Genomic DNA, 20,547 nt, shown 5'->3' with positions numbered 1-20,547 from the left:
TCAAGCGATTCTCCTGCGTCGGCCACCCGAGTAGCTGGGATTACAGGCGTGCACCACCACGCCCGGCTAATTTTTGTATTTTCAGGAGAGACGGGGTTTCTTCAAGTTGGCCAGGCTGGTCTCGAACTCCTGACCTCAGGTGATCCACCCGCCTCGGCCTCCCAAACTGCTGGGATTACAGGCGTGAGCCACCGCGCCTGGCCACTGTCAAATATTTCGCTGATTTTCCTCGGTCAGCACCACCACAATAATTGTGCCACCTTACCCAGGCAAGGTTTGGACATCTCTTTGACTCTTTTACAGGGTTTTATACTGTGGTTTCCATTATTTCCTCCAACTAGACAGTAGAAGCGGGAGATGTGAATCTTCCCCTTTTTCCTCTTCCATAGAGTCTTACTCCGATCGTTCAATTAATATCAGTGGAATGATTTAAAGAACATTTGAAAAACCACTCGGACAAAACCCTCAGATTCGAACTTGTTCCAGTAGCCAAAAATACTCGCGGCCACGGCTACACCGCGCAGACGCAAAGGCAGATGGGCTTTCTCCAGAGGGGCTTTGCATTTGGCGCGAAATCCCTTTCCGTGGGCGGGGGCTCTTGGAGAAGCGCCGTTCATTGGTCAGGTTTGGCGCGAAACCTCCGGCTCCTGTGTCACGACTGGTTCCGGCCGTGCCGGTCGGAAGAGGGGGCGGGGCGGAAGCGGCGGCGGCGCGCGCAAAGCTGCAGCGTCTGGAAAGAGGCGACTTGTGGCGGTCGAGCGTGGCGTAGGCGAATCCTCGGCGCTGGGCAAATATGGACCTCGCGGCGGCAGCGGAGCCGGGCGCCGGCAGCCAGCACCTGGAGGTCCGCGATGAGGTGGCCGAGAAATGCCAGAAACTGTTCCTGGACTTCTTGGAGGAGTAAGTCGACGAGCGCCCGGGGCCTCGCCCGCCTCCGGAGCCCGCGGTGTCTGGGCCAGGAGGTGCGGTGTGGCCGGCGGGTGTTCCGGAACCTGGGGGTCGCGCGTCCGGGAAGTGTTGCCCCGCCCGCCCCCCAACTTTAGGCTCCGAGCCCGGCGGCCGCGAGGAGCCTAGAACAGGCTGGATTTTTCTGGACTAAAACCCATTTCGAGCCCTAAGACGCTCGTGCCCAGTGCTTTGCTTCTGTCACTTGATGCTCACCACCCCGCGAGCCTGGTATTTGCACAGTCCCCGGTGACCGGCGCGGAAACCTAGGCTCGCTGAGTATAGAAACTGGGCCACTGGGTGCGGCCGGGTCGAGTGGGAGGCCGAAGTGCCATTGAATCCCGGCGGAGCCCTGCTGGGCCACACAGCCGGTAGCCTGGTGCTGGGGGTGGGCAGGGCCCGGGCCACCCTCGCCTCCTGTGCTGATGAAAGTTTCTGCGTGAACTGTGGTTTGAAAGCTGCTGGGGTGGGGAGCCGTGCCCTGTAGAGTAACTCACCATTTCCCTTCTGGGTCCCTTGCTCCCCTTTCCCTCTGGCCTTCCTTTCCTTTCTCGACTACTACTATTTTTCTGTGCCTCTGGGCTCCTGGCCTCATAACCCCGCCTCCTCCCTGGCTTGCCTTACCTACCCACCGGTTATTTTTCCTAGAGTAGATACACCACGGCCTCCAGGATGAAGGGTCAACACTTTGGAATGGCTTGTGAAAAAAGCTTATGAAGTTATTTTTATTGTAGTAAAATATACATAACAAAGTTGACAATTTTAGCCATTTTAAGTGTACAGTCCAATGACATTAAGTGCGTTCACCTCGTTATGCAGCAGTCACCACCCTCCATCTCCAAACTCTTTTTTTTTTTTTTTTTTGAGACGGAATTATTAGCCCTTGTTGCCCAGGCTGGAGTGCAGTGTCACCATCTCAGCTCACCGCATCCTCCGCCTCCCGGATTCAAGCGATTCTCCTGCCTCAGCCTCAGGAGTAGCTGGGATTACAGGCCTGCGGCCACCACGCCCGGCTCATTTTGTATTTTAGTAGAGATAGGGTTTCTCCTTGTTGATCAGGCGATCCACCTGACTGGGCCTCCCAAAGTGCTGGGATTACAGGCGTGAGCCACCGCACCGGGCTCCAAACTTCTTTCGTCTTCCAAACTGACACTCTGTGCCCATTAAACACGAACTCTCCTCCGTTACCCTCTCTCTCAACCACCGTCACCCACCACTCTGCTTCCTTTCATTATGAGTTTGACCACTCTAGGTACCTCATATAAGTGGAATCATAATAGTATTTGTCCTTTTGTGTTTGGCTTGTGTAGCATAATGTCTACAAGATTCCTCTGCGAGGTACCATATGTCAGAATTTCTTTGCTTTTTAAGGCTAAATAACATTGTCTGTACAGATTGAGTATCCCTTTTCTGAAATGCTTGGGACCAGAAGAGTTTGGGATCTTGGATTTTTTTTTTTTTTTCAGATTTGGAGTGTTTACGTTATACTTAACCAGTTGCATCCCTAATTTGAAATGCTCCAGTGAAAATCGTGTCAGCACTCAAGAAGTTTCAGATTTTGAGCCATTTCATATTTTAGATTTTCAGATGAGGGCTGCTCAACCTGCATATGTACTGCATTTTGCTTATCCATTCAGTGGACGCAGGTTCATTCCACCTTTTGGCTATTGTGAATAATGTTGCCATCTTATGAAATTTTGGTATACTTAAAACCATAATTTAATTTCCATTATGCTACCTATGGCAATGTTATTGTCTGCCTGATAGTTCCTCCTTCAAAGCCCAGCTAAAAACTCACACCTTTGTGATACCTTGTATACCTTTTTGAGAGCCACTAATCCTTTCTTCCTTAGGCTCCCAGGGTGCCATTTGTTTTTCATTATTTGTTTTTCATTATCTCCAGCAGTATAACACGTTTACCTCTCAGCCACTTAGTGTGGAATTCAGATTCCATCCTCAACCCCACCTACCCACCACATCACATTACAAAGGTTCTTCAATAAATGTTCCATTGCAACAAATAATCTATGTGCCTTGACTTTGCAGCTAGATGATAATGATGAGACAAATAATCTCTGTACTTTGTTTAAAGAAGTGCCAACTCCCTGTCACAAAATAAACTTTAATTCACCATTGCTTGTGGAATAAAGTTCAAATTCTTCACTACTCCTCTTTCCTGTTTGTCTTCCAAAATCACCCCAGTCATCATCCACACTTCTCCCCTACCTTCTCTGATTTAATCATATACTTGCAAACATCTGTAGTCAGTCACTTCACCACCTGTTTTTATTTGAAATTTTTAACTCTTTCAGAAGCTGAATTCCAGTACCACCTTTTATATGTGTGACTCTTGTAGATGTTCTGTTAGGCAGAATTAGTTTCTATTACCCTAGCATATTTCTTGTTCTCATTAACAGGAACATATTTCATGTCTGTCTTCATTGTTTACATATCTAACTCCCTAGACACAGACAAAGTGTTAGTTAACCCTAGGGCAGGAACAACACTGCCATTTTCAGCCTCAGATGCCTCTGTCATAGGGCTTTGCACATAGTTGTTTAACAGATATTTTAAGTAGTCAGAACATGCTGTATTTGGAGGAGAAATTGATTTTTTCTTAAAGCAAATCTGCATATTATGTTTAAAAGAACAGAAAATAAATTTGTATGATATCCTGCTTGGGCTTTAGAAGCAAAAATACCAACAACTTTATTTAGTGTGCATGTTTCAATTTTCCTGAAGTCTTGGACAGTGAAACACCTCATTTCTGTGTATTCTTATTTCTATTCTGCTTCTTAAATCCCTAACTAATCTGTCAGCTTGCAAATTCCCTACAGAAATGGAATCATTGGGTTCTCGACTGAATTTATTGATTTAACATTTTCCAATCTTAATTATACATGACAATAATAAGAGTTAGTAGTTGTTTTGTTGTTGTTGTTGTTAGCAGTTAAGCCTCACAGTCACGGTGGAAGGCAAGGAGGAGCAAGTCATACATGTCTTAAGTGGATGGCATCAGGCAAAGAGAGCTTGTGCAGAGGAACTCCTCTTTTTAAAACCATCAGATCTCATGATACTTACTATCGGAACAGCAGGGGAAAGACTTGTCCCCATGATTCAATTACCTCCCACCAGGTCCCTCCCACAACATGTGGAATTCAAGATGAGATTTGGGTGGGGACACGGCCAAACCATATCAGAAGGGACAAGTAACTTGCCCCAAGTTATAGAACTGCCAAACATGGGCCCATCTGAGCCTAGTTGTTGGACTTTAACCAGTGTTCTGAATTATCAATCATTCAGGTTCTTTGTACTGCCTGTGTCCTTAATCTAGTTGACTTGCATGTACCTGCAGGTTTCAGAGCAGCGATGGAGAAGTTAAATACTTGCAATTAGCAGAGGAACTGATTCGTCCTGAGAGAAACACATTGGTTGTGAGTTTTGTGGACCTGGAACAATTTAACCAGCAACTTTCTACCACCATTCAAGAGGAGTTCTATAGGTATGGACATATTAATCTTCTTTACTTTGAATAGGGGTTGAAATCTGGGAAGCCAGCTCTTCCTGGACTGTAAGTGTTCACTTGTGTAGCAGAAGGGCAGCTTTCACAGTTATTTCCCTCTGAGAAGAGGCGCTTTGATACTGCCAGTGGTCATTTTAGTACTGCTCTGAACGTCGTGTAGGCCTTTGTAGAGCCGAACTTTTTTTTTTTTGAGATGGAGTCTTGTTCTGTCACGCCCAGGCTGGAGTGCAGTGGCGTGATCTTGCTCACCGCAACCTCTGCTTCCCGGGTTCTAGCAATTCTTCTGCCTCAGCCTCCCTAGTAGCTGGGATTATAGGCGCCCGCCATCACGCCCGGCTAATTTTTTACATTTTTTAGTAGAGATGGGGTGTCACCATGTTGGTCAGGCTGGTCTCAAACTCCTGACCTCAGGTGATCCACCTGCCTCGGCCTCCCGAAGTGCTGGGATTACAGGCATGAGCCACCACGCCCGGCCAGAGCTGAACTTTTTTTTCAAATACAAATGTTGAAAATCTTTGCTTTCTCTATAGTTTTCCCAAGAGGAAAACTGTACTTACTTACTTTTGTGTCATTTCACTGATCCTTTTTCCCCATAGGAATAGGTGTTTGTGTGGGTCCTGTTCTTGTACTGGGGATATCTTTACAGCATTGATGTTGTTGTACTTCTTGTTCCCTTGAAGTTTAATTTTGTTTCTGCTTATAAAAGTAGTAGGTATATATTGTAGATAATGTAGAAAATAGAGAAAAGTAAGGATAATTAAATTGCTTATACACTTGTAATCTACCACCGTCATTAGCAGGTGTGCTACAAGAGTTCCAGGAGCCTTCTAAGTCTACAAGTGCAGAGTTTCGTAAGGATCTTCTGTCACATTTTGATGTCTTTCTGTGTGTACTGTGTATGAAACTACTCAAATTTCTTAAAATCATACTAATAGCTCCAATTGTGATTTTTTGGTAGAAATACTATGGTTAGACATTATATTTAATATAAGGCTTTTATTGTATTTTGAGTTGTTATACACAGCAAGAAACATCTTTGCACACAAGACTTTGTATTAGGATTAAATGAATGTGACAATCAGAAATAGAATCAGGTTAAAATAAATTGTGGACAGTTGTGGAAGATAAATGAAAACTCAGGGATAAGGAGGTACAGTCTTGTTCATTTCTTGGTAGATTGTGAGATGGAGGATTTGTCTGTGTTTCTAGTCATAGCTGACGATCAAGATTAATTGGAGGGGTGAGTGAGCAACAGGGTTTATTGTGAAAGCATGCAGCAGAACTTATAGCACTGACAAATGAGGGAGAGGTAGAAAATCAAGCCTGGTGAAGCAGCTGTGCCAAGCCTCATTCACAAGCCAGGCAGTTCTCTTTCCTGAGAGTAGCACCTTTTTTAGAGGACTTTCAGACTCCACTTTTTAAACAAAGTAAGCTGTAGTAGCTATTAGAAACTTATATAAAAAGGACATGCATACTTCACTCTCACCAAATGGAGCATTTTTGCCAATTTGTTCTCACATTAGTACACAAATATTTCTCCTGTCCTCATCCATTTCTTACCAAACCAGCCAGACATGGTGGCTCACACCTGTAATCCCAACACTTTGGGAGGCTGAGGTGGACAGATCACTTGAGCCCAGGAGTTTGTGACCAGCCTGGACAACATGGTGAAATCCCATTTCTACGAAAAAAAACCCACAAAAATTAGCTGGCATGGTGGTGCATGCCTGTAGTGCCAGCTACTCAGCAGGCCGAGATGAGAGGACCACCTGAGCCTAGGGAGACTTAAGGCTGCAGTGAGCTGTGATCGTGCCACTGCACTTCCGTCTGGGTGACAGAGTGAGACCCTGTCTCAGAATGAAACCAAATAAATAGACAGACTTGACACCTGATTTACTAAGTCATAAACAGCCCACAGAAAATTCACAGTTGTGAGCATATTGACAAGATGATTGTTCAGCTAGTCATGTTGGACAGAGGAATGGCTAACAGTGTGGGTGCTATATGATTATTTAAAGATACTCAGGTATGGTGTGACATTTTATATTTAGTGTTTCGGTGGGATAGGAGAGAATTGAAAGAGGGTCCTAAACCCAAGACTAGATAATATAAGTGTCATGCACAGTTAAGTTCTAAGGCTTAGTTGTAAACCGATGAAATTCCTTAATCTCGACTGTTGGTAGATATGTAAAGGGAAGGAGGACTTGGTAAACCTCTAAGGTATCAGTTGACTTTTTTGTTTTTCAGAGTTTACCCTTACCTGTGTCGGGCCTTGAAAACATTCGTCAAAGACCGTAAAGAGATCCCTCTTGCCAAGGATTTTTATGTTGCATTCCAAGACCTGCCTACCAGACACAAGTAAGAAACCCTTCTCTGGAAAAAAATGAATTCACCAAATGGTACAGGTACCACTTAGCTCTCAGAAAACTTGAGAGGTTGCCTTGATCTGTTATTAGCTCACTATTTAACATACAAATCACTTTTACCTCCCCGAGCCTCAGTTTCCTTATCTGTGATGTCTTTTGGCTTAGGTTTTCTACCTAAATCATGCAAAAAGTAGGTTTGTTGCTGTAAAAATTGGTAATCACAATAATTATAAAACGAGTACTTATAACAATGATGCTGTAAAATACCAGGAGGAAAAAATAGTGGTTTGCATTCAGATTTTGTAGAAGGTTGACTTTTGTAGGAGTTATACCCAGTTATCCAGAAAGTTTAGTTTTGGAGTGATGTATTTTCCTATGGAGATGGGCTGAGATGTAAATGAAGTGAAGCAAAGTCTTAGGATTACCACATTTTAGGGCGCCTTTTAGGGAAATTTGGGAGAAAATTGATCAAGGGAGAAAATATGAAATTCTAGAAATTCCTGAATCTCTGGAAATTTTTGTCAGTTTGAATACATAATTTTCAAACACCCCTTTGGCAGTTATTTTAATAATAAATTTACTGAATAAAATTGAAGTGATATTTTGGACAGTTAAACTACTGAAATTACTTTATAAAATTACTGTTATTTCACATAAAATGGGTTTGTAAAGGAAGTGTTTCTGAACTTTGAGTACAAAATTTTTTCTCATAGGATTATTATGTAACATGCTTTTTTAAGAAATTGCAAGTAAGCAAAAAAGTATTTGCATATAAAACAAAAACAGGATCATTCTGGGTTTTTGTTTTTTTTTTCTTTTTCTCCCCCGAGACACAGTCTTGCTCTGTCACCTGGGCCGGACTGCAGTGGCGCGATCTTGGCTCACTACAACTTCCACTTCCTGGGTTCAAGCAGTTCTCGTGCCTCAGCCCCTCCAAGTAGCTGGGATTACAGGTGCTCGCCACCGTGCCCAGCTAGTTTTTGTATTTTTAGTAGAGACGGGGTTTCACCATGTTGGCCAGGATGGTCTCGATCTCTTGACCTCATGAGCCCACCTCAATCTACCAAAGTGCTGGGATTACAGGTGTGAGCCACCGCCCCCGGCCCGTTCTGTTTTATAATTTTAATTTTCTTTTTTTTGGCATTCTTTAGTTTATATTCATTTATATATATTGTTCTGGATGCATATACATCATATAATTTAGGAATGGGCACATTGACTAAGTTATTCTTATAGGAGAGTCCGAAGAATACCTTGTCTCTTGAATTTTGTTTTTAAACATATATTATCTTTGAATGCCCTCTCACTAAAATGGAAAGATTCTTATTTAGGAGATGAATGTTTACCAATGGGACATTTGTCTTTAAACAGGATTCGAGAGCTCACCTCATCCAGGATTGGTTTGCTCACTCGCATCAGTGGGCAGGTGGTGCGCACTCACCCAGTTCACCCAGAGCTTGTGAGCGGAACTTTTCTGTGCTTGGACTGTCAGACAGTGATCAGGGATGTAGAACAGCAGTTCAAATACACACAACCAAACATCTGCCGAAATCCAGTTTGTGCCAACAGGAGGAGATTCTTACTGGATACAAATAAATCAAGATTTGTTGATTTTCAAAAGGTATTAAACATCTGTGTAGATCAGAGTCTGTCAATGATAATAATTCACTTCTAGACCCTTGCAATAACTTCTATTTAGATCATGTTCAATTCAATTTTTATATAAGTTAAGCATCATCAAAATGACTACAAATTTAAGCCCAAAACTGTTCATGTAAATTGTAATTGTTAGTATATATATCTGTTTTAACTTTTAATAACTTGGAAGTTCCTTAAGACTGACAAGATGTATTTGTCAAAGAATAAATGATAACTAGGTGGTGGTGGTTATTATAAACTGGAGTTAAGAAAACTTTGAAGAAATAGCAACTTATTAGTGTAAGGTTTCCATTTGGTGCATAGAAAGGAAAGCATGAACAGGACAGGCTAGCTTGGAAGCAATGAGGATCATCATGATTGAAGTAAAGGAGCCAAGTTGGAGATCATCTGAAATGATGTGATGTGAGACCTGGAGTTACTTGGATCCCTAAATCTTAGGCTGAGAAGTTTGAGCCTATCTTAATAAGCAGTGGGAATATACTGGGAAGGTAGTTTATGTGTGTGTGTTTTTGTTTATTCGTTTGTTTGTTTTGTTTTTTGTGGTTTTTTTTTTTTTTTTGAGACAAAGTCGCATTCTGTCACCCAGGCTGGAGTGTAGTGGCGTGACCTCCACTCACTGCAAGCTCTGCCTCCCAGGTTCAGGCCATTCTCCTGCCTCAGCCTCCCGAGTAGTTGGTACTACAGACGCCCGCCACCACACCCGGCTGATTTTTTTATATTTTTAGTAGAGACAGGGTTTCATCATGTTAACCCAGGATGGTCTCGATCTCCTGACTTCGTGATCTGCCCGCCTCGGCCTCCCAAAGTGCTGGGATTACAGGCGTGAGCCACCGTGCCCGGCCTGTGTGTTTTTTTTTTTTTTTTTTAAAGGAAACTGAATAAGTCCGTGATGGGTTTAACAGAGGGTTAATAGGCAATTTCAGTTACCTGGGCAAGAGGTGATGGATGGCAGTAGTAAGAATGAAGGGGACTTTCAAACTTCAGCAGGTCTTAATTTTTAGAGACATACGAAAAGGAAAGAAAAGGTGAAACAGCTCAAGTATGGAATAATTATTATCAGATGAATTTAATATTTTTATATTGTTCTGATAATCATTCTTTTTTTTTTTTTTGAGACGGAGTCTCGCTCTGTCGCCCGGGCTGGAGTGCAGTGGCCGGATCTCAGCTCACTGCAAGCTCCGCCGCCCGGGTTTACGCCATTCTCCTGCCTCAGCCTCCCCAATAGCTGGGACTACAGGCGCCTGCCATCGCACCCGGCTAGTTTTTTGTATTTTTAGTAAAGACGGGGTTTCACCATATTAGCCAGGATGGTCTCGATCTCCTGACCTCAGGATCCGCCTGTCCCGGCCTCCCAAAGTGCTGGGATTACAGGCTTGAGCCACCGTGCCCGGCCTGATAATCATTCTTATTTAGCTTTCTTACATTAACCTGGTAGCTTATAAGATGCACATATTCTGCCAACAGCTTTGGGTAGGAGATGCCTTATCTTATAAAGTATGAGTCAGATTGGGTCTTAGTTTCGGGGGAGAACACAACTCTATAAAGGACACTTGACAATCAGGACATTTCAAGACAGACTAGATGATAGAAGATGTGTAATTTTATGAAATTAAATATTGTTTAATTATCTTGGTTGTGTTAATGGTATTGTAACAGGATTGTCTTTATTAGAGATGAATGCTAAAATAGGTGTGAAATTTCTTGATGTTTACAACTTTGTTCAAATATATAGTAAAAAAGAAAAAACATGTATCTGTAAATGTTAGCAGTTGTGTTGAAGTGGAGGGTATAAAAGGTGTATTTGAAATTTTCTGTAAAATTATCTTAAAGCTTAGGAGAAGATGGAACCTATAACATATTTAGAGTCATTTTGAACAAAGAGAAAAAAAATTTTTTAAATGAGAGTAAAAGTGAAATTTTTTTTTTCCTCTGCTGCTTGAATCAGCATGAAGTTTTTAAATAGATGTAATCTTTTGCCAAATTGAACTATTTGACTAAAAGGAGTTTTAGAGTAGATAACTTTTAGGATGAATGTTGATGCATGTGAAAGGTCTGCTAATGGGTCAGATAGTTTAGAGTATGTCAGTATTTGTGGTATTTAATTTAGATTGTATGGCATCTGAAAGGGATCGCTTCTCATTCTTGGCTGTTTGTCTTTATTACAGGTTCGTATTCAAGAGACCCAAGCTGAGCTTCCTCGAGGGAGTATCCCCCGCAGTTTAGAAGTTATTTTGAGGGCTGAAGCTGTGGAATCAGCTCAAGCTGGTGACAAGTGTGACTTTACAGGGACACTGATTGTTGTGCCTGACGTCTCCAAGCTTAGCACACCAGGTCAGTAATCTGTGGCTCAAATTTAACAAATTCTCAGTAACCTAAACTGCAGAATATCTAACTTCCCACATCTTCATTGTCTTCTTTTTGGCTACCAATCAGAAGCTGAGCAAGAAACTGATGAGAATAAAAAGAAACTGGTTTTGCCACAAATGGTGCTATTCTGAAAGTATTCAAGGCTTAAGTGAAGTCTTTGGATTTATAGCTTTCATTTATTTGAGCAATTTTAAAGCTATTCAGCACCTTTAGTATTTAAGTTGTGAAACAGCCTGTCGTTCTGTTTCAGGAGCACGTGCAGAAACTAATTCCCGTGTCAGTGGTGTTGATGGATATGAGACAGAAGGCATTCGAGGACTCCGGGCCCTTGGTGTTAGGGACCTTTCTTACAGGCTGGTCTTTCTTGCCTGCTGTGTTGCACCAACCAACCCAAGGGTGAGTCGTTTTGGGGTTTTTGTTTGTTTTTGAAACAGTCTCTCTCTGTCACCCAGGCTGGAGTGCAGTGGCAAAGTCATGGCTCACTGTAGCCTCCACTTCCTGGGCTCAAGTGATCCTATCATCTCAACCTCCTGAGTAGCTGGGATTATAGGTATGAATCACCGCACCCAGCTAATTAAAAACTTTGTTTTAGAGATGAGGTCTTGATTTGTTGGCCAGGCAGGCCAACAGTGAGTCTTAGTAGAGTGACAGCTTAAGAAATACCTACCCTGAGCCTGCCACAAAGTGATAGGATTCTGAAACATCTGGGTTATCTCATCAATGTTAAAAGCAGGGGATGGGGTTAAGATTTGATTAGTTTTAAAACCAAATCTTTGGACATATGTCTTTCTGATCTTGAAAAAAACAAGTCTTATTTGATGTCTTACATAAGAGCTCAATGCTTTTAAGAACAGTGGTACAAATTATCCATGCTGTTTTTTGTTTTAAGTTTCACAGTTCCTCTATTACGCTTGTGGAGGAGATATAAATAAAAAGATGTAGTAATCTGGGAAGTAAATTTCTGAGAATGATGAACCCCTGGCAGTATTGTTCAGTTAACTTGATTCTGTGTCATAAATGGGAGTTTGGAAAATAGTTCGGTATTGGAAAAAGGGAGTGAACATAATCTCTTACTTTATTTGCATCTTTATATCAGTGATTAACATGCTGCTATGGCTTATCTCTTGAGCATTCACGTAGCTTTTTTTCTATTTAACTCACTGGACAAATGACACACCCTTAAGTGTCTTTGTTAACTGAGGGCTTACTAGTTTGGGGAGTTGTTTTTTTGTTTTTTTTTTGTTTTTGTTTTTTTAAAAAACCTCTACAGTCAATAAATTGTGAGGTTGACTTCCCACGCAATGAAGTTTCTTCTCCTTTATGCTCTTTTGACTGCTTCTATACTAATAATTCTTCCTTTGTTTTCTACCCTTAGTTTGGGGGGAAAGAGCTCAGAGATGAAGAACAGACAGCTGAGAGCATTAAGAACCAAATGACTGTGAAAGAATGGGAGAAAGTGTTTGAGATGAGTCAAGATAAAAATCTATACCACAATCTTTGTACCAGCCTGTTCCCTACTATACATGGTAAGAATTCCATCCATTTATACCATAAACTTGAAATCAAAATAATGATTATAAACAGCCGCAAGTGATTTCTTAAAGCACATAAATCAGACCATGAAAGTTTTTAGTGGGTCTAAAAGAGGTCATTTACAAAAGGACAGGTACATGATTTCACTTATATGAGGTACGTGTAATGTGCAAATTCATAGAGACAAGGTAGGATAGAGATTATCAGTGACTTGGTGAATGGGAGAAATGAGTTATTTAATGGATAAAGTTGCTATTTGGGATGATGACAAAGTTCTGGAAAGGGATAGTGGTGACAGTCATACAACATAATCTACTTAGTGCCACTGAACTATAGATTGAAAAATGATTAAAATGATAGGTTTTATTATGTATTTTTATCACTTTTTTTTTTTTTTTTTTAAGGAAAAAAAGTTATTTCGTCATCTTATTTCCTGGCCTTATGACAGAAATGCACTTAAAGTTTCAATATGCTAGACTAGTCTCCTGGCCTTGTTGTTGTGTGTATGCGCACACGCGTGTGTGTGTGTGTGTGTGTTAGACAGAGTTTTGCTATGTTGTCTAGGCTGAAGCACTCCCTCCTGGGCTAAAGCAGTCTTCCTACCTCCAGCCTCCCCGGTAGCTGGGATTACAGGTGTAGGTCACCACACTTGGCTCTTGTTTGTCTTTTTATTTACCAAGATGGAGTGTTAATGATTGGTTACTTGTTCTATCTCTACCTTTGGCAGTTTCACATTTTCCTGACTCTTGGTTGCTAGCTGTGTTTTGAAAGCTATAACTAACATTTTGGGCCTGGTGCTTTATCTCTGAACCCTTCCATCCTTGTCTTCTATACTCAATTGGGATTGTGGTAGGAACTCATTAACCCTTTTTTAATCTTTTTAAAATTTTATTTATTTGTGGTTTTTTTGGGGTTTTTTTTTTTTTTTTTTTTTTTTTGAGACAGAGTCTCGCTTTGTCACCCAGGCTGGAGTGTAGTGGTGTGATCTCGGCTCACTGCAACCTCTGCCTCCCGGGTTCAAGCGATTCTCCTGCCGCAGCCTCATGAGTAGCTGGGATTGTAGGCATGCCCCACAACGCCCGGCTAATTTTTGTATTTTTAGTAGAGGTGGGGTTTCGCCATGTTGGCCAGGCTGGTCTCGAACTCCCTCCTGACCTCAAGTGATCCATCCACCTTGGCCTCCCAAAGTGCTGGGATTACAGGCATGAGCCACTGCATCCGGCCCTTTTTTTCTATCTAAATATAAGTCAAAGAAGTTTTGTTTGTGGAATGGGTTTTTTGTTTTCTACCTCTTTTGTTTTGTTTTGTTTTGTTTTGTAGGGTCTCACTGTCGCCCAGGCTGGAGTGCAGTGACAGCGAACACAGCCTACTGCAGCCTCAACCTCCTGGGCTTAAACAATTCTCCACCATAGCCCCCAAATTAGCTGGGACTACAGGTGCCTGCCACCGTGCCCAGCTAATTAAAAAAAATTTTTTTTGAGAGATGGGATTTCACCATGTTGCCTGGGCTGGTCTCAAACCTCTGGGCTCAAACAATCCTCCCGCCTTGGCCTTCCAAAGTGCTTGAATTACAGGCGTAAGCCACCACACCCAGCCTAATTTTCTCCTTTAAGGAATGCCTTGTGTAAATTTGCATAGCACTTTGTCGATGGAGTTCACAGAGTAGATAATTCCACAGAAAAAATTTTAATATCACAGTGTTCTTTTTTAAGAAAATTGTTTTTCCTTCTTACTGGGTTTATAAACTAAGCAGCTGTAAATTGCATTCAGCATCTTATTTAATCCACATGAATTCAGTACTGGTCACTGTAGGTGATAGAAAAGTGTTATGAACCATTTCCTCAAATTCTTGACAGAACTATAAGAACTGGCATTAAAAAGGACTAGCAAATGTGGTAGGCTGTAGTGGACATAGTTCATTTATCAGGAGAGATCGTTGAAGGCTAAGGCATTGGGTAAGGTTTTGTGTAGGAGGTAGGACTCATGGACAAGTAAAGGCTCTGGCTTTTAGGATAGTGAGCACTGGCACAGTGACATCTGTGGTGTAGGAGAAAACATTGGAACAGTGGTTTAGGTGACTAAGTCCACAGAGCAAGAACCAAGATCAGAAGCCAGGTATTATTACTCCAGTTTTATGCTTTGCTTTAGCTGACTCTACCTTTTGGTTGGTAAACATGCCTTTACTGTTTCCTCTGAAAGTGTTTAACTTCATGTTGAAAAATTAGTTTTTCATCTATAGCTTTTCATTTCAGGCAATGATGAAGTAAAACGGGGTGTCCTGCTGATGCTCTTTGGTGGCGTTCCAAAGACAACAGGAGAAGGGACCTCTCTTCGAGGGGACATAAATGTTTGCATTGTTGGTGACCCAAGTACAGCTAAGAGCCAATTTCTCAAGTAAGCATTTGCCTGATATAGTATAGCAGGAAAAAGTGTACATAGTTCCCAGGCTGGCTGTGCTACCAAGAATACAGTCCCCATGGCCTTACTAGGAGTGTAAATTATGACTATGTTAAATATATAATTCTCATAAAGATATGGCAACATTTTACAATTTTTTAGAATAGGGAAAAATTGCCTGTAATACCAATCTCACATTGAACTCTTTAGTCTTTGTATAATATATTTGTACAAAAGTGTTTGAATATGTGAATTATGTATTTTCATTATTATAAATCATATTATACATAATTGTAATTTTAATTTTCCCTAAACATTTTTTCCATGTTTCTTTTCGCATGGAAAAATCTCATGAGTTTCTCATTTTCACAGATGTCTTCTTCTGTTGGTATACTATAACTTACAAAATCATTTCCTTAGCCCTGTTAAATTTAACAGGATAGTTTATTATAATAATTATTGATATAGATGCAGTGAACATCATAATGTTAAATATATTTTTTGTTTGTTTCCTCTGGGTATATTGCTAGATACAGGATTGTTGAAACTTAAGAATACAAACATTTGTTAGGTTTTAAAATAGGATGTACTTTCCAAAGGGAATGCTATGAGATATTTTATGTTAACTTTGTCAGTGTGAACACTATTTTTGACTATTTTTAGAAGCTGTAATAAATACTTGGTTACTTTCAAACTTTTAAGAAACTTAGGCCCAAAATAAAAGCAACCAGTTTCTGAGCACCTGCCATGTTCTCAGTGCTGTGTATGTGTTATGTCTTACTCTAGCAGCACCCAGACAGGCATATGTATTATTCCCTTTTTTTCAGGGAGTCACCACCTCTCCAAGCCTACAAGAAATTTGCCCACTCTCTTGTAGGTGAAAGGTAACACTGAGCCATGAATATTAAAATTCAGATACAGTTGCCGTTGCCTGCAAAACGTGTGTGCTTCGTGCTACATCAAGCTGCCTTTTCTTTATTTGTTTTGGAAATTTGTAACATAGTAACATTTTAGAATATTGAACGTTTTTAGTTGGAGTTTTACGAGTAAATATTTCTTTTGAACATATCACGAACTGAGTTTTAGATTTTAAGATAGTAGTCCTGTGTTACAAAGGATTTTTGGCCGGGCGCGGTGGCTCAAGCCTGTAATCCCAGCACTTTGGGAGGCCGAGACGGGTCGATCACAAGGTCAGGAGATCGAGACCATCCTGGCTAACAGTGAAACCCCGTCTCTACTAAAAAATACAAAAAAAACGAGCCAGGCAAGGTGGCGGGCGCCTGTAGTCCCAGCTACTCGGGAGGCTGAGGCAGGAGAATGGCGTAAACCCGGGAGGTGGAGCTTGCAGTGAGCTGAGATCCGGCCACTGCACTCCAGCCTGGGCGACAGAGCGAGACTCCGTCTCAAAAAAAATAAAAAAATAAAATAAAAATTAAAAAAAAAAAAGGATTTTTTTTTCCTTGTCATTTTCTCTCTCCCCACCCCCCCCAAAAAAAGATGTACTACAGTGTTGCCTCTGGTAACAGTATCATGTGGTATGCAGTCTTAGTGAATTCCGTAGCATTTTTTTTTTTTTTTTTTTTTGAGACGGAGTCTCGCTCTGTCCCCTAGGCTGGAGTGCAGTGGCCGGATCTCAGCTCACTGCAAGCTCCGCCTCCCGGGTTCACGCCATTCTCCTGCCTCAGCCTCCCGGAGTAGCTGGGACTATAGGCGCCCGCTACCTCACCCGGCTAGTTTTTGTATTTTTTAGTAGAGATGGTGTTTCACCAGGTTAGCTAGGATGGTCTCAATCTCCTGACGTCGTGATCCGCCCGTCTCGGCCTCCCAAAGTGCTGGGATTACAGGCTTGAGCCACTGCACCCGGCCCGTAGCATTTTTTATGTATAAAATCTGTGTATAATGATAGTTGGAGTATCCAATCTGGCTGCCTTTTTTTCTTGCCTAATTGCCCTTGATTAGAGCCATCAGTATAATGTTGAATAGAAGTGGCAAGAGCAGACATCCGTGTCTTGTTCCTGATCTTAGGGGCAAAACATTCAGCCTTTCACCTTTAAGTTTGATGTTATCTGTGGGTTTTCATAGATGCCCTTTGTCAGGTTAAAGAAAAAACCCTTTATTAGACTTAGGAAAATCTTCTCTATTCCTAGTTTGTTTGGTTTTTATAATGAAAGGTGTTGGATTTTGTCAAATACTTTTTCTACATCTGTTTTGGTGGTCATGTAGTTGTTTTATTAATTTAGCATATTGATTGATTTTCAGATGTTAAACCAGTCTTGCATTTCTGGAATAAACCCCATATCTAGTTTTGTTTTATTTTTAATTGCAAGACCTTCTGATAGTTGTTGCTGTTTATTACTATTAAAGACTTTTAAAATTGATGTTTTAGCCAGGCGTGGTGGCTCACGCCTGTAATCCCAGCACTTTGGGAGGCTGAAGTGGGTGGATCACGAAATCAGGAGATCGAGACCATCCTGGCTAACACAGTGAAACCCCATCTCTACTAAAAATACAAAAAAATTAGCCAGGTGTGGTGGCGGGCGCCTGTAGCCCCAGCTACTTGGGAGGCTGAGGCAGGAGAATGACATGAACCCAGGAGGCGGAGCTTGAAGTAAGCCAAGATTGCGCCACTGCACTCCAGCCTAGGTGACAGAGCAAGACTCCGTCTAAATAAATAAATAAGTACAATTTTAAAATAAATAAATAAAATTGATATTTTAGGCTAGGCGTGGTAGCTCACGTCTATAATCCCAGCACTTCGGGAGGCCAAAGTAGGCGGATCACCTGAGGTCAGGAGTTCGAGACCAGCCTGGCCAACATGGTGAAACCCCATCTCTACTAAAAATACAAAAATTAGCCAGGCGTAGTGGCGCACACCTGTAATCCCAGCAACTTGGGAGGCTGAGGCAGAAGAATCGCTTGAACCCAAGTAGCAAAGGTTGCAGTGAACTGAGATCGCACCACTGCACTCCAGCCTCGGCGACAGAGCAAGACTCTGTCTCAATTTTTAAAAAATTGATATTTTTATCAGGTATTAACTCTGAAAATACAAAAATTAGCCAGGTGTGATGGCGCATGCCTGTAATCCCAGTTACTTGGGAGGCTGAGGCATGACAATCGCTTGAATCTGGGAGGTGGAGGTTGCAGTTAGCTGAGATCGTGACACTGCACTCGTTTGGTGACAGAGCGAGAGTCTGTCTCAAAAAAAAAAAGAAAAGCCGAAGGAGATGAGCCTTCCCATTTAGTCTGTGCATGTGTCTTTATGAATTGCTTAAGCTTAATGCCACTCTCAGATGTTCTTTCAGCGATTTAAACTCTTCTGCTGGTTTTCATGGGAAGGGTGCTGTATAGTGACATATTAATGAGTCTTTGTATGATAACCTTGGACAGGCACGTGGAGGAGTTCAGCCCCAGAGCTGTCTACACCAGTGGCAAAGCGTCCAGTGCTGCTGGCTTAACAGCAGCTGTTGTGAGAGATGAAGAATCTCATGAGTTTGTCATTGAGGCTGGAGCTTTGATGTTGGCTGATAATGTAAGAACATTTTACACTCTTCAGTATAGAGAAGTCAGAATACCCCTACCCTATCAGTAAAGGCCTATAAGTTACCGTTAAAAAGATGTCCTTAAAAACAGCATTCTCAGCTGGGTGCGGTGGCTCACACCTATAGTCCCAGTACTTTGGGAGGCCGAGGTGGGTGGATCACCTGAGGTCAGGAGTTTGAGACCAGCCTGGCCAACATGGCGAAACCCCATGTTCTCTACTAAAAATACAAAAATTAGCTGGGCATGGTGGCGGGTGCCTGTGGTCCCAGTTACTCAAGAGGCTGAGGTGGGAGGATCACTGAGCCCGGGAGGTGGAGGCTTCCATGAGCCGAGATTGTGCCACTGTACTCCAGCCTGGGCGACAGAGCGAGACTGTCTCAAAAAACACAAAACAAAAAACCCCAGCATTCTTTAGTAAATAATTCATAGTTTTCTTCGTCTAGAATTTAAAATTGTGATAATTGATCAGCATGTCCTGAGCATGTGTGTTTGCTGTGACTAGTTTAGATCAGTAGATGTGTACAAGTTGTAGGTATAAAACCAATCCTGGAGTTGACACAAGGTTTTGATGTTGAGTGAAAGTACAGTAAGTGTATATTTTTAGTTATGCTCTTAGTTTTAAGTCAATTGTGTGATTCTTTGTAGCTTTAGGATCTGTTGAATTATCTTCCTTAGAAAAGGGAGTTAAGAATCTTCACTTACCTATCTTCTACTAGTTAGGAGAATAGAAGAGTCCCTGCGGTAGCAGACTTAGTGAATTTACTTGTAATTTTCCATCTGAAAGACTGTTGTTGTTTTTTCAAGATGAAGTCTTGCTCTGTCGCCCAGGCTGGAGTGCAGTGGTGCAATCTTGGCTTACTGCAACCTCTGCCTCATGGGTTCAAGCAATTCACCTGCCTCAGCCTCCCGAGTAGTTAGGATTACAGGTGTACGCCACCACACCTGACTAATTTTTGTATTTTCAGTAAAGACGGGGTTTCACCATGTTGGCCAGGCTGGTCTCGAACTCCTGACCTCATGATCCGCCCACCTCAGCCTTCCAAAGTGCTGGGATTACAGGCGTGAGCCACCACACCTGGCCATTGTGGTTTTTTAAGAGACAGGGTGTCACTCTGTCACCCAACTTGGAGTACAGTGGCAATCATAGCTCACCATAACCTCAAATGCCTGGCCTTAATTAAGCATTCTTCCTGCCTCAGCCTCCCAAAGTGCTGGGATTACAGGTGTGAGCCATGCATCCAGCTTGAAAGACAGCTTCTTAGGCTTGATTTGTTTGGTTACAGGGTGTGTGTTGTATTGATGAATTTGATAAGATGGACGTGCGGGATCAAGTTGCTATTCATGAAGCTATGGAACAGCAGACCATATCTATCACTAAAGCAGGAGTGAAGGTATGTGTATCTACTGTTCTACTGCATTGTCCATAGCCTTGTTGATGAATGTAGTACTAGAGAAGTTCACCTGGATAAAATTCATTACTTCAACTTGTAATGCTGTTCATTAAAATGGAAAATACAGCCCTGAGAATTATTTATTCAAACTATAAATGTTGTTTAGAGTACTGTGTAAATGTATTGCTGTGATAGTAGAGGAAAATGTCCATGAACAAAGCTTCATTTTCTTTGACGAAGCATGCTCCAATTATAACAAAAATAACCAAAGATCAACAGATGGATTATATATGTATATAATTATTTATATTAACAGATAATTTAAATGAAAGTAAGTATGATAGTATAACCAATACTAGGGAGAATCTAAACTTTAAAAGCTACAGATTCAAGTAGATTTTAAGCAGTACAGAATTGTAAATTGAAAAGACAACTCTTTCCCTGCAACTCCCAGCAACAGTAGATGCTTAGTACTATCTAATGGATAAAAAGGAATTTCAGGAGGAAGAAAAATTATTGAGTTTGTGCCCCTTTTAGGAATATTTTGTACATAAATAAGCATAATACTGACAGTTTCATTCCTGCTGGTTTAACTTCATAATTTTATTTTGGCAATCTTTTACCAGAACATATTAGATCAACTTTGGTTTTTTATTACTTTCCCATATTCAATTGTATATACCACAGCTTGATTCTTTAGACTCCTGTTGAGTGACATTTGGTTCATTTTTAGTGTTTTGTATTACAAACAAAATTGTAGTAAGCATCCTTGAACACAGCATCCTCTTATATTTGGCTATAAGAGAAATTTCTGACGAATTGATGT

General features: G+C 41.5%; 1 protein-coding gene across 1 annotated transcript in view; it reads left to right on the top strand.

Annotated features, from left to right (window-relative positions):
* Positions 1–670: 670 nt before the first annotated feature.
* The window catches only part of MCM6 (minichromosome maintenance complex component 6), a 37,564-nt gene continuing 17,687 nt past the window's right edge, over positions 671–20,547 (top strand). The window contains exons 1-10 of the mRNA XM_023193750.1: positions 671–900; positions 4,301–4,447; positions 6,716–6,826; positions 8,206–8,455; positions 10,659–10,824; positions 11,111–11,256; positions 12,236–12,386; positions 14,646–14,787; positions 18,178–18,319; positions 19,614–19,721. Of these exons, the coding sequence (XP_023049518.1) occupies positions 794–900; positions 4,301–4,447; positions 6,716–6,826; positions 8,206–8,455; positions 10,659–10,824; positions 11,111–11,256; positions 12,236–12,386; positions 14,646–14,787; positions 18,178–18,319; positions 19,614–19,721 (1,470 nt within the window). The 5' untranslated portion in view covers positions 671–793. The remainder of the gene's footprint in view (positions 901–4,300; positions 4,448–6,715; positions 6,827–8,205; positions 8,456–10,658; positions 10,825–11,110; positions 11,257–12,235; positions 12,387–14,645; positions 14,788–18,177; positions 18,320–19,613; positions 19,722–20,547) is intronic.

This window comes from Piliocolobus tephrosceles, chromosome 11 (assembly GCF_002776525.5).
Source record: "Piliocolobus tephrosceles isolate RC106 chromosome 11, ASM277652v3, whole genome shotgun sequence".
NCBI lineage: Eukaryota > Metazoa > Chordata > Mammalia > Primates > Cercopithecidae > Piliocolobus > Piliocolobus tephrosceles.
Note: the sequence above shows the minus strand (reverse complement) of the source record. Positions and strands in the feature narration are given on the sequence as shown.